General features: G+C 52.3%; 2 protein-coding genes across 2 annotated transcripts; both read left to right on the top strand.

The window, feature by feature from the left end:
- Positions 1 to 4,430: 4,430 nt before the first annotated feature.
- On the top strand, positions 4,431 to 7,300 carry LOC121344639 (protocadherin gamma-B5-like). Its single transcript, XM_041420790.1, has one exon. The coding sequence runs from the start codon at positions 4,787 to 4,789 to the stop codon at positions 7,298 to 7,300; it is 2,514 nt and encodes an 837-aa protein (XP_041276724.1). The 5' UTR covers positions 4,431 to 4,786.
- Positions 7,301 to 9,344: 2,044 nt separating this feature from the next.
- LOC121344640 (protocadherin gamma-A10-like) lies at positions 9,345 to 10,514 on the top strand (the record flags this gene model as incomplete). Its single annotated transcript, XM_041420791.1, has 1 exon — positions 9,345 to 10,514. A coding segment is annotated over exon 1 (1,150 nt), but the record flags the coding sequence as incomplete, so codon positions are not given.
- Positions 10,515 to 10,521: the final 7 nt, after the last annotated feature.

The following is a 10,521-nucleotide window of genomic DNA, read 5'->3' as shown; positions in this document are numbered from 1 at the left end:
ACGAGCCCGCGCCGCTGCTCGGGGACGCGGATCTTGCCGGCTCCCGCCCCGCTGATTCCGCCTCCGTCCCGGTGAGTTTCCCGTACCAATTTTTATCCGCTGTTCTTTCTTCTGTTCCTTCTCTAATCTTTTCCGTGTCCTGCAGAGCGATGTTTCCTGACAGGGAAGGCAAAGTATTTTTTAGGGACCTGCTGATTGCAGGGCTTCTTGCTACACCACCCTGGACATGGGGTCGGGTCTTGGCTTTACAGTTTTTAAGGGATGCATGATAAGGGAGACTGCTCTTGACTGGAGGGTTTTTCTAAATGAAGTTCTTTCTGTGTCATATGATCCTCACTGCCTCAGTATCTTTTGACGGACAGGGAGAGTTTCACCATCTTCCTGATTCTTCCCTGAGAAGTGTTTAGCAGACAAATATTTCTTCCCTCTTAGTACAGAGCTGTAAAGACTCCTGTTTGAAGGCTATAGGTTATCCCGGTGCATGTTGAAGGGAAACGGTCTGAATATCTGGCATTTTAATGGAAATTGTTTTCAAAATATCGAGGTCGAGACACTACATGCAATATTTCAGAGGGCGGAGATGGAAATACTTGGCTCTGTGTGTGAAAAACTGTTAAGAGACAGATAAGTATTCAGTGTTGATCTGTAGTATAGTGAAATACAATTTTCTCCTTCCCAAATATATGTGGTTGAGCAGATATTACTGAAGTTCTATTGAGAACAGGTGTTTTTACACATTACTGTAATGCATTTAATGTATTGTAATATATTTAATGCATAGCCAATATATTTAATTAATAGCCTTATATATTCTAATCTGAAATGTCACAATGGGAGCTTTGCTGTAAGGAATTTATTCCAATCCCAACTTTTAATACATACATTATGTATATTCTCCAAAAGCCATAATCTAGATGAGTGTGATCCCTTCATTTCTGCAGATGTTATCTTCTTTTTTTTTTGTTATTTGTCCTGATCTTAATATGGGCCTTTGTGTCTGGTAGTATTTGGTAGTATCTGGTCACATCTCTTACATTTGCCTGGCTGTCCCATACATGCTGTTCATTTTTACAACTCAATGGGGAAAGACATTCATAGATGTCCTTAAATTTGTAGTGGGAAAAATTGTCTTATTTCTCACATGCACACGTTAAGAAGTTAAATGTTAGCCATGGTAAGTTGTCTCTGCAACTTTTCTTGCAGTGGAGTACATCTACTAATGGTAAAGGTCAGAGAGAACCATACAATCTGTAATGAGTTTGAGGAGACTCTTGCAGGTGCAGCCTGTGAGGAAGCACCGTTGGAGAGAAAGCAGGTGTTTTTTTAACTTCCATGGTCCGTTGCTGGACTACATAAAATGAATATGCTCAGATTATAAATGGCCAAGCTGTGGATTCATAAGTTTGCTTTTCTGTCATGGGGTGCTGTCTGTGAAGGATAATTAAACTGTTGACTTGTTTGTCATGACCAGGTAAAGGTGGCCCTGTGTGTGTCTGAAACTCTATCTGAAAATGTCTCTAGAATCACTAGATTGTGATTGTGACATACTCATGATGAACAGTCAGAGAAAGATTGTTCCTAGGGAGAGACTGGCCCCTAAGCCAGGCAAAGGGGGGTTCTATGATCCACTAATCTGAGTGTGCCTTCACATCATGCCTAGTGCCAAGGCCTGTGCCATTTACACCAAGTGCCCTTTTCCTGTGTCCAGTAAAGGATGGCAATCCTCCAATGAATTTATCTGGGCAAGCAATGCCCAGGGAGTGCATGCTTCAGGGCTTCTGTGTCTAAGAAATGCTGTGGGAAATATAATTTTCCCAGCTATATTACAGTTGTCATTTTCCCAGTTTATTACAGTTGTGATGTAGAGTTTCACTGTGTTTGTACTAAGCTTTCCCAAGCCTTGAGCAGAGCTTCAGATGTTATCAATGGCTCTTGCTTGTTGATGTTACTGCTGATGTTTTGTTAGTAGGACTGCAGGGAGGGGAGAGTCTAATTTACAAGCCAAGCCTGGGTTTGGGGCTTTTTATTTGAAGCACGTGCCAGAAAGTCACTAATTTTATCCTTTGTCATGTCTGATACAGCTCTTCCCTGTGAATGGTACCTCTTGGATATGGGCACAAACTTCACATTAATGGTTGCAGAATGGCATATATTCAAAACTGTCCATGTGCTTAGGAAGAATGAAAACCTCTTTGGGTTGATCTGATCTGAGTCTTTAACTAACCTGCATAGTGCTTGTGGCTGTTAGAACATGTTACATGTCTTCAAATATCAGTGATGAGCAGAGTCCATATGTGTGGACCTGTGTTGTGATCCCTGTTCTCCATAAGGAGAAGTTGTATGGAAAACTTCTTCCAGTGGTGTCTGTCTGCAAAGGGATCCCTCTTGGGTTGGGTCATATCTGAGCATTTTGCCTGCACAGCGACAGGGCAGGTGAGAGAGTTGCTGAAATATCTAAAGGGTTGGTGTAAATATTCAGTTTCCCCTAGCTGTTATATGGGTCACATAGTTATGTTCTGTGCATTTTCTCCAAAGAAATTACTTGGAGTGCCTTGCCTCTACATATTAGATATGTTTCTTATGTACCTGTTACAGCTGATACAAGTTAGGCCTTTAAACTTAGGCCTTCAAACTTAGACCTTCTAACTTAGGCCTTCTAACTTAGGCCTTATTTGTGGGGTATGAGCAGGCCATGTAGTAGAAAAGCTGATGAGAGCTCTTGAGTGTTTAATGAAATGAAGTCACACTGACTTCACTAGTCCAGAACAAGATTTCAGGGTCACACTTCCAGCCTGAGACCTCAGTGGGTTCCAGGTGCTCTCAGGGATGAATTTCCTTTCCCGCAGAGAAGGCTGAGATTTCCTCCTGGTGAGTTTCTCTGAAAGCACTTCTTATGCATCTCTGCATTGCTTGTGTGGTTTTCTTTCCTTGACATGTTATTACAGCTGATGTGGAATGAGGACATGGGAGGGGGATATATCTGTGTTCTAATTTTGTCATAGATGTTAAGAGATGTAAAAATGACCTTAGGAGCAGTCAGATCTTTGTGGATCTGTGCATGTGATAAAAGAGGGGAAGTACATATCTTGATAGAGAGTTCATGAAAGTGGTAATTACATTTTCCACCTTGGATCTCAATTCAGGCTCTCTTTTGTGGAAGGCCATGGTTCATGTTTCCTTCCCACATGTGAGTGCTGCTTTGCAGGAAATAGTAACTTCCCTTGAGAACCAAATGAAGACAGAATGCTGTATGTGAGGAAAATGAAAAATTGCTTAACTCAAGTGGGTAGCTGTAAAATGCCGCTGTCCAGTTCCACTTAGCTGGGGATTCTTCTTGTGTCTCTGAGGTCTACACAGCTACGAGCTGCTCTGTGTGATTTCCTGCACTGCACAGGCCCTGATGTGTCACAGTAGCCAATGATTTGCCCCAGGTATGGCAGTGGGAGGTATTTGGTTTGGCTTCTTTGATATAGTAAGTGCCAAGGACTTCTGTTTTTCTGGTGCTTAGTAAAGTCATTTAGTCCAGTCAGAGAGACCTTATAGTCCTGAAATACTCTTGCAGCTTGCCTAGCTGGCACCTTGAGGCCTCAGTGAGTTTCCACTTGCTCTGGGAAAGAATATTTAAGGCTGTGTTGTGGTAAAGCACAGAAAAATCACAGCACTGAAATATCTCCCCCTCTCTGATGAGGTTAGATGGAAGTTTGGGGTTTGTATATGAATCTTCAGAATTCATTGAAAACCATTCAGCTGATTTTGCAGTCCTGAAACAGATTCGGGAGATGTTGGGACTTTGCCTAAAGGTTAGGAAAATCAAAACAATGGAAATATTAAATCAATAATTGTAGCAGGCATAATTTTTGAGTTTCCACCAAAAGCACAGAGGGTTTTCTGTATGGAAGAAGAGTCAGTGTAAAGATGCACACAGGGCAGAGTCTGCACTGCTTTGCACTTTCTTATTCCCTGGCAGGGATGTATGTACACTGCCATTTATCTGAGAGCAGATCCACTGCTTCTGTGCTACACATTTCTTTACAAGCATTAATCACTGTAAAAATGTCCTTTTGATTTACACCGGTTTTGCACAGGTGATGGGCAAAGAATATCTCGGGTATCACTGGAACAATTAAATTGTAAAGCATCTCAGCAATCTTCTTTTCAGATTTTAGTTTCAATTCTTTGACTCTGCATGAGAGAACAAATCTGTATTTTTGGAACACGTGTATGGTTTCTGATTTTCGTGCCATCTCAAACCAGAGAGTGCAAAACTCTTTGATAAGGTGTAATACTTGTTTCCATGTCTATTGCAGCCACAAATACTTAGATCGTTATCACACGGACATTGTTGCTCTAATCATAGGGTTTCCTGCTTGTCTTTAAGCAAGTGCTCCTGCTCTGTGTTTGCGGTCGGGAGAGACCCCGGGGCCGGTGCAGCCGCTGAGCCCCGCCCAAAGCCGGGCCCCCTTGAGCGCGGCCATCCGGCGGCTGCAGTGGCGCGGCGGCGCCTCCGGGTGTCGCTGTTGGCCGCCGCCGAGCGGCGCTGGAGCCGCCGCCGCCGCCGCCGCAGCGTCCTGCCCCCGCAGGCTGCTCGCTCGCCCGGCGCCGGCCACAGCGGCAGCGGCACCGCCAGCAGCAGCAGCAGCAGCGGCGGCGGCGGAGAGAGGCGGAGAGAGGCGGCGCGCCGAGCTCGCTGCGTTTGAGCGGTCTCTGTTGTCGCCGGCGAGAGCGGCTGGAAGGGAGGCAGGGCAGCGGCAGGAGGCAGGAGCGCGGCGAGCGCTGCGGGCAGAGAATGGCGGTGAGGCGGCGGCAGAGGCGCGGGCCGGGCGGCGGGCGAGCGCTGCTGGCCGCGGTGCTGCTGTGCGTGTGGGGCCGGGCGGCGGCCGAGCGGGTCCGCTACGCCATCCCCGAGGAGCTGGGCAGAGGCTCGCTCGTGGGGCCGCTGGCGCGGGACCTGGGGCTCAGCGCGGACGAGCTGCCGGCGCGCAAGCTGCGGCTGAGCGAGGAGAAGCAATACTTCACGGTGAACGAGGAGAACGGGAACCTGTACGTGAATGAGAGGCTGGACCGGGAGGAGATGTGCGGCGAGTCGGCGACCTGCTCGGTCAGCTTCGAGGCGCTGGTGCACAACCCGCTGAACGTTTTCCACGTCCAGGTGGTTATCGAGGATGTGAATGACAATTCCCCGGCCTTCAGCAAAGCTGTTCTGGACCTCGAGATCGGTGAATTAATCCCTCCTGGTGCTCGATTTCCGCTGGAGATGGCCCATGATCCAGACGTGGGCAGTAATTCGCTGCTGACTTACCAGCTCGTCAGCAACCCGTCCTTCTCTCTCGCCATAAAGGACAGCCCGGACGGAAGCAAACTGGAATTAGTTCTGGAGAGAGCCTTGGACCGAGAGAAGCAGAGCTCCATTGACCTGGTGCTGACAGCGGTTGATGCCGGGGACCCTGTGAGATCCGGATCTGTCCAGATTCGGGTCAACGTCACGGACGCCAACGACAATGCACCCGTATTCGAACAGGACAGGTACCGCGTGAGCCTGCCCGAAAACACACTGCCGGGTTCGGCAGTACTGAACCTGTCAGCCTCAGATGCCGATGCCGGCACCAACGCCCACATCACCTACGGCTTCGGTAAAATGCCTACCAAGGCGCTTCAGAAATTCGTGGTAGATGCAGAGAGTGGGTTTATCACGCTGCAGGAAGCTTTGGACTTTGAGGACACGCGAGCGTATAGCTTGGCTCTGGAGGCGAAGGATGGAGGCGGTTTGGTGGCGCACTGCAAGGTGGAGGTGGAGGTGCTGGATGTGAATGACAACGCGCCCGAGATCACGTTACTCTCGGTGTCCAGCCCGGTGCCCGAGGACGCTCCGGTGGGCACTGTGGTTGCCCTGCTAAAAGCGCGGGACAGAGACTCGGGCGAGAACGGTCAGGTGTCGTGCGAGCTGTCGGGAGAGGCGCCGCTGTCGATCGTGGCGTCGTCGGGCGGCTCGTACAAGGTGGTGACGGCGAGCGCGCTGGACCGCGAGCAGGCGTCCGAGCACCGCGTGACGGTGGTGGCCCGGGACCGGGGCAGGCCGGCGCTGCGGAGCAGCACGGAGCTGGTGCTGGAGGTGTCGGACGTGAACGACAACGCGCCGGTGTTCGAGGAGGCGGCGTACAGCGCGTACGTGGCGGAGAACAACGCGGCGGGCGCGCTGGTGCTGCGCGTGCAGGCGCGGGACGCGGACGCGGGCGCCAACGGGCGCGTGAGCTACTGGCTGGCGGGCGGCAGCGCGGGCGCGGCGGGCGCGGCGCCGCTCGTGTCGGTGGAGGCGCGGAGCGGCGCGCTGTACGCGCAGCGCTCCCTGGACTACGAGCAGCTGCGCGAGTTCACGGTGGCCGTGCGGGCGCAGGACGGCGGCTCGCCGGCGCGCAGCTCCACGGCCACGGTGCGCGTCTTCGTGCTGGACCGCAACGACAACGCGCCCCGGGTGCTGTGGCCGGCAGCGGCGGGAGGCGGAGCCGCGGCGGCGGCGGGAGAGGCTCCGGGAGCGGCGGCGACTCCTTTCGAGGTGGTTCCGCGTTCGGCCGAGGCCGGGTACCTGGTGGCCAAGGTGGTGGCGGTGGACGCGGACGCGGGGCGCAACGCGTGGCTGTCCTACGAGCTGGTGCCGGCGTCGGAGCCGGCGCTGTTCCGCGTGGGGCTGCACAGCGGCGAGGTGCGCACGGCGCGCGCCGTGTCCGAGCGGGACGCGGCCAAGCAGCGCGTGGTGGCCGTGGTGAAGGACCACGGGCAGCCGGCGCTCTCGGCCACGGCCACGCTGCACGTGGTGCTGGCCGAGAGCTTGCAGGAGGCGCTGCCGGAGCTGAGCGAGCGGCCGGCGGGCGCCGAGGCGGCGGCGGCGGCGGCGGCCGAGCTGCAGTTCTACCTGGTGCTGGCGCTGGCGCTGCTGTCGGCGCTCTTGGTGCTGAGCGTGGCGCTGGCCGTGCTGGCGCGGCTGCGCCGGGCCGGGCCGCCCGCCGTGCTGCGCTGCCTGGGCGCGCAGCGCTTCTCGCTGGCCGGCGCCGCCTTCCCGGCCGACTTCTGCGAGGGCACCTTGCCCTACTCCTACAACCTGTGCGTGCCGGCGCCGGCCCGCGCCGTGCCCGAGGCCGCTTGGCCGCCGCCGCCGCCGGTGCCCATCCTGTCGGCGGAGGAGCTGCTGGGCGGCGATTCCTGCGAGAAGCCCAAACCGAGCAGCGACGTCGTCGTGGGAAAGCCGCCCGCCAATCCCGATGCACCGCAGGTCTGTAAATCTGCATGTTGCCGTTGTTCTCCTTGAGCCGTTTCGAAGCGTTGTCTTTTTTTCCTCTTATTTCCCCCGCATTATATGAGCGAGGTTTGCTGCTATGTCTCAGCGTGACTGGATGATGAATCTGGCCCCCTCCTCCCTTGAAGAATAAGCATTTACTGGCGTCAATTATTGGTTTTTCGATGGTATCTGTTTCATATTTTAATGGGAGTTGTTGTCTAGAACTTTCAGGCTGCATTCAATTTGTATTAGTAGTAACGGTAAAGGAGAATCCTTACTCTGGAGAGGAAAATGTGCCAAAACTGTATGACGGATTTGGGAAAAATTGGTACTTGATGCTGGGGATTTTTCTTTCCTAATCGATTTTTTTTTCTATATACTGCACTCATGGATGCTGGTGGATGGCAGGATACAAACCCTTTTGCTAATTCTTCCTTTTCATTTTTATGTTCTTAAAGGCAATTTGAGAGTGGGATTCAGTGAATGGAGAGTGTCAGGCAATCCACCAGTGGTGAAAGACTAGAATGTCGTTAATTCAGTGGGAATTCTGCTATGGAAATGACTGGAGTGGGAATAGTCGCAGGAGCATTTAGCTGTTGTTAACAGTGTTTTTCCATCCTGTGTGGTACTTCAATCTTTTTTTTACATTCCTGATCTTTCTTTCATTCGCAAATGAAAGTGTTGAAAGTATCAAGGAAAAAAAAATAGGTTTTTTTCCCTCTGCTTTTTACAGAAAGAGAGGATATTTTGTACCTTATTTAAATTGTCCTCCGTTTATTCTTAATAGTTCTTACATTGGTTTTTACAAGGATAGACCGGTGAGATCGGGAACGCTTCTATCAAATGTCAAAGGGATCTGCCAAAATAACTATTTAAGTACTTAAATCAAGTCCATTTGTATAATTATCCATGGTCTCAAGTGTTTAAGGCATCCAGCTCGTCTCCTACAATTCTACAGTATTTTGCTGAAAATATGGCTTGCCAAAGTGAATAACAAAGGACTAACACTTGACTAACAAGCTCCAGTTCCTTGCATCTTGAGTTCAGAGAAAATGAAAGCCCTTTCTTTTTGCTACAGAACGACTTATTAAATGTAAGTGTGGATTAATTTAGATTATTCTGGCAAGGTTCACTGCAGATATTTCCTGATCCCGTGTTAGTTGTAGTACTAACTAGTTAGTTGTAGTCAGCGAAAAGTGCTCCAGGGACCTACAGTCTTGAATCGGGGAGTGGGAGATAATGATCTTTGAGTGTCCAGGGGTTCTCCTCCTGTCCTCTGTTCCCATTAATGTCTTATAGGCAGACATCCTGGCAGGTGCCTGAGCAATCAAACTTCATGGCAGTTGTAAGGGGATGTGTTAGACCCCACCCTCTTCCGACTTTAAACGCCTCTTCTTAGTCACTCAGAGTGTAGTAGTTAATTTAGACTGTCTCCTGTAGGAAGGAAAGTTCCTGCCATCAGATTAATGAGCCTGATATCTCCGCTACTCCTGCGGGCAGAGTTGTGTGTTTGATCATCGCTCTGCGTATTTGTGAGCCTCATTTGTTTTGCTGTTGTCCTACCAGTCACACAAGAAGCACGGCTTCAACTCGTTTTCAGACTAATAAGATAAAATAAGATATTTGCTTTACCTATATCGCCGATAGCAAATTATATTTTCTTGTGAGTTTAAAGGGTCTCGCTCACGAGAGACCTCGGCTTTCCTCACGGTCGTGATTTGTAAGAGCATAAAAGAGGAGATCGGTTAGACAAAAGCAGGAGGTGTGTGCAGCGAATGTCTCCTTGCCGCCCGTGGGAAGGAGCGTCTGCCCGCTGCTCGGCAGCGCTCGGTGCCTGCAGTGCCGGGCGGAGGCTGCGGGCGCCGCTGTTGACCGAGAGGAGCGGGAGGAAGCTCGGAGCGCTGCAGCCCCGCCCGCTGCCGACCCGCTCGATCGCTCGTTCCCTATGAGGCTCGGCTACCAGTCTCCGATAGTCCCCGTGGTGCGGATCGGTGCTGCGGAAGAAGCGAGTGGAAAGCAGAGCGGTAGAGAGATCAGCGGAGTGACCGGCGACAGCAGCGACAGTGTTTGCGGTGCGGGGGTTGTGCGGCGGAGATGTGCGCGGCGGGGAGGCGCCGGGGCCGGCGGCAGCGAGCTCTGCTCTGCGCCGTCCTGCTGGCGGCGTGGCAGGCGGCGTGGGGGCAGCTGCGCTACTCGGTGCCCGAGGAGATGCCCAAGGGCTCGTTCGTGGGCGACGTGGCCAAGGACCTGGGGCTGCAGCTGCCGGAGATCCGAGACCGCGGCGTCCACATCACAGAAAGAGGTAGGACACAATACTTTTCTCTGCACGGAAAGACGGGACATTTAGTGACAGCTGCGAGGATCGACAGAGAGCAGCTGTGCCGGCTGGTGGAGAAATGCGTGCTGCGCTGTGAGCTGATAGTGGAGGGACAGATGCAGGTTTACGGAATCGAAGTAGAAATCACAGACATTAACGACAATACTCCGAGCTTCAGAGAGGCAGAAACAGAGCTGAGAATTAGCGAGATTATAGCCTCGGGGGCGAGATTTCCACTTCCCAGGGCACATGACCCCGATACGGGCCGTAATTCCCTGCAGAGCTACGAGCTGAGCGGCGACGAGCACTTCTCGCTGGCCGTGCAGGCGGGCCCCGGCGGCGATCAGCGTCCCGAGCTGGTGCTGGCCAAGGCGCTGGACCGGGAGGAGGCGGCGTTTCACGAGCTGGTGCTGAGGGCGAGCGACGGCGGCGATCCGGCACGGACGGGCACGGCTCGGATCCGCGTGACGGTGCTGGACGCGAACGACAACGCGCCCGTGTTCAGCCAGGCGGAGTACACGGTGCGTGTGCCCGAGGACGTGCCTGTGGGCTCTGTCCTCCTCACCGTCACGGCCACCGACGATGACGACGGCTTATACGGGCAAGTGAAGTATTCTATGAAGAAAGTGACAGACATGGAATCAGATATTTTCCATATGGATACTGAAACTGGAGCGCTCAAACTGTCGATGATCCTCGATTTTGAGGAAGACGATTTGTATGAACTGGAGGTGCAGGCACATGACAGTGGAGCTCTTTTCGACACTGCAAAAGTCACAATCACCGTGACAGATGTGAACGACAATGTCCCCGAACTGACAGTATCATCAAAGCTGAAGGACATACCGGAGGACACCCAGCCAGGATCTGTTGTGGCCCTACTGCAAGTGCGGGATCGGGACTCGGGGGTGAACGGCGAGGTGCGCTGCTCGAT

This window comes from Onychostruthus taczanowskii, unplaced genomic scaffold (genome assembly GCF_017590055.1).
Source record: "Onychostruthus taczanowskii isolate IOZ18803 unplaced genomic scaffold, ASM1759005v1 scaffold653, whole genome shotgun sequence".
Taxonomy (NCBI): domain Eukaryota; kingdom Metazoa; phylum Chordata; class Aves; order Passeriformes; family Passeridae; genus Onychostruthus; species Onychostruthus taczanowskii.
This window is presented reverse-complemented; position numbering and strand designations above follow the sequence as displayed.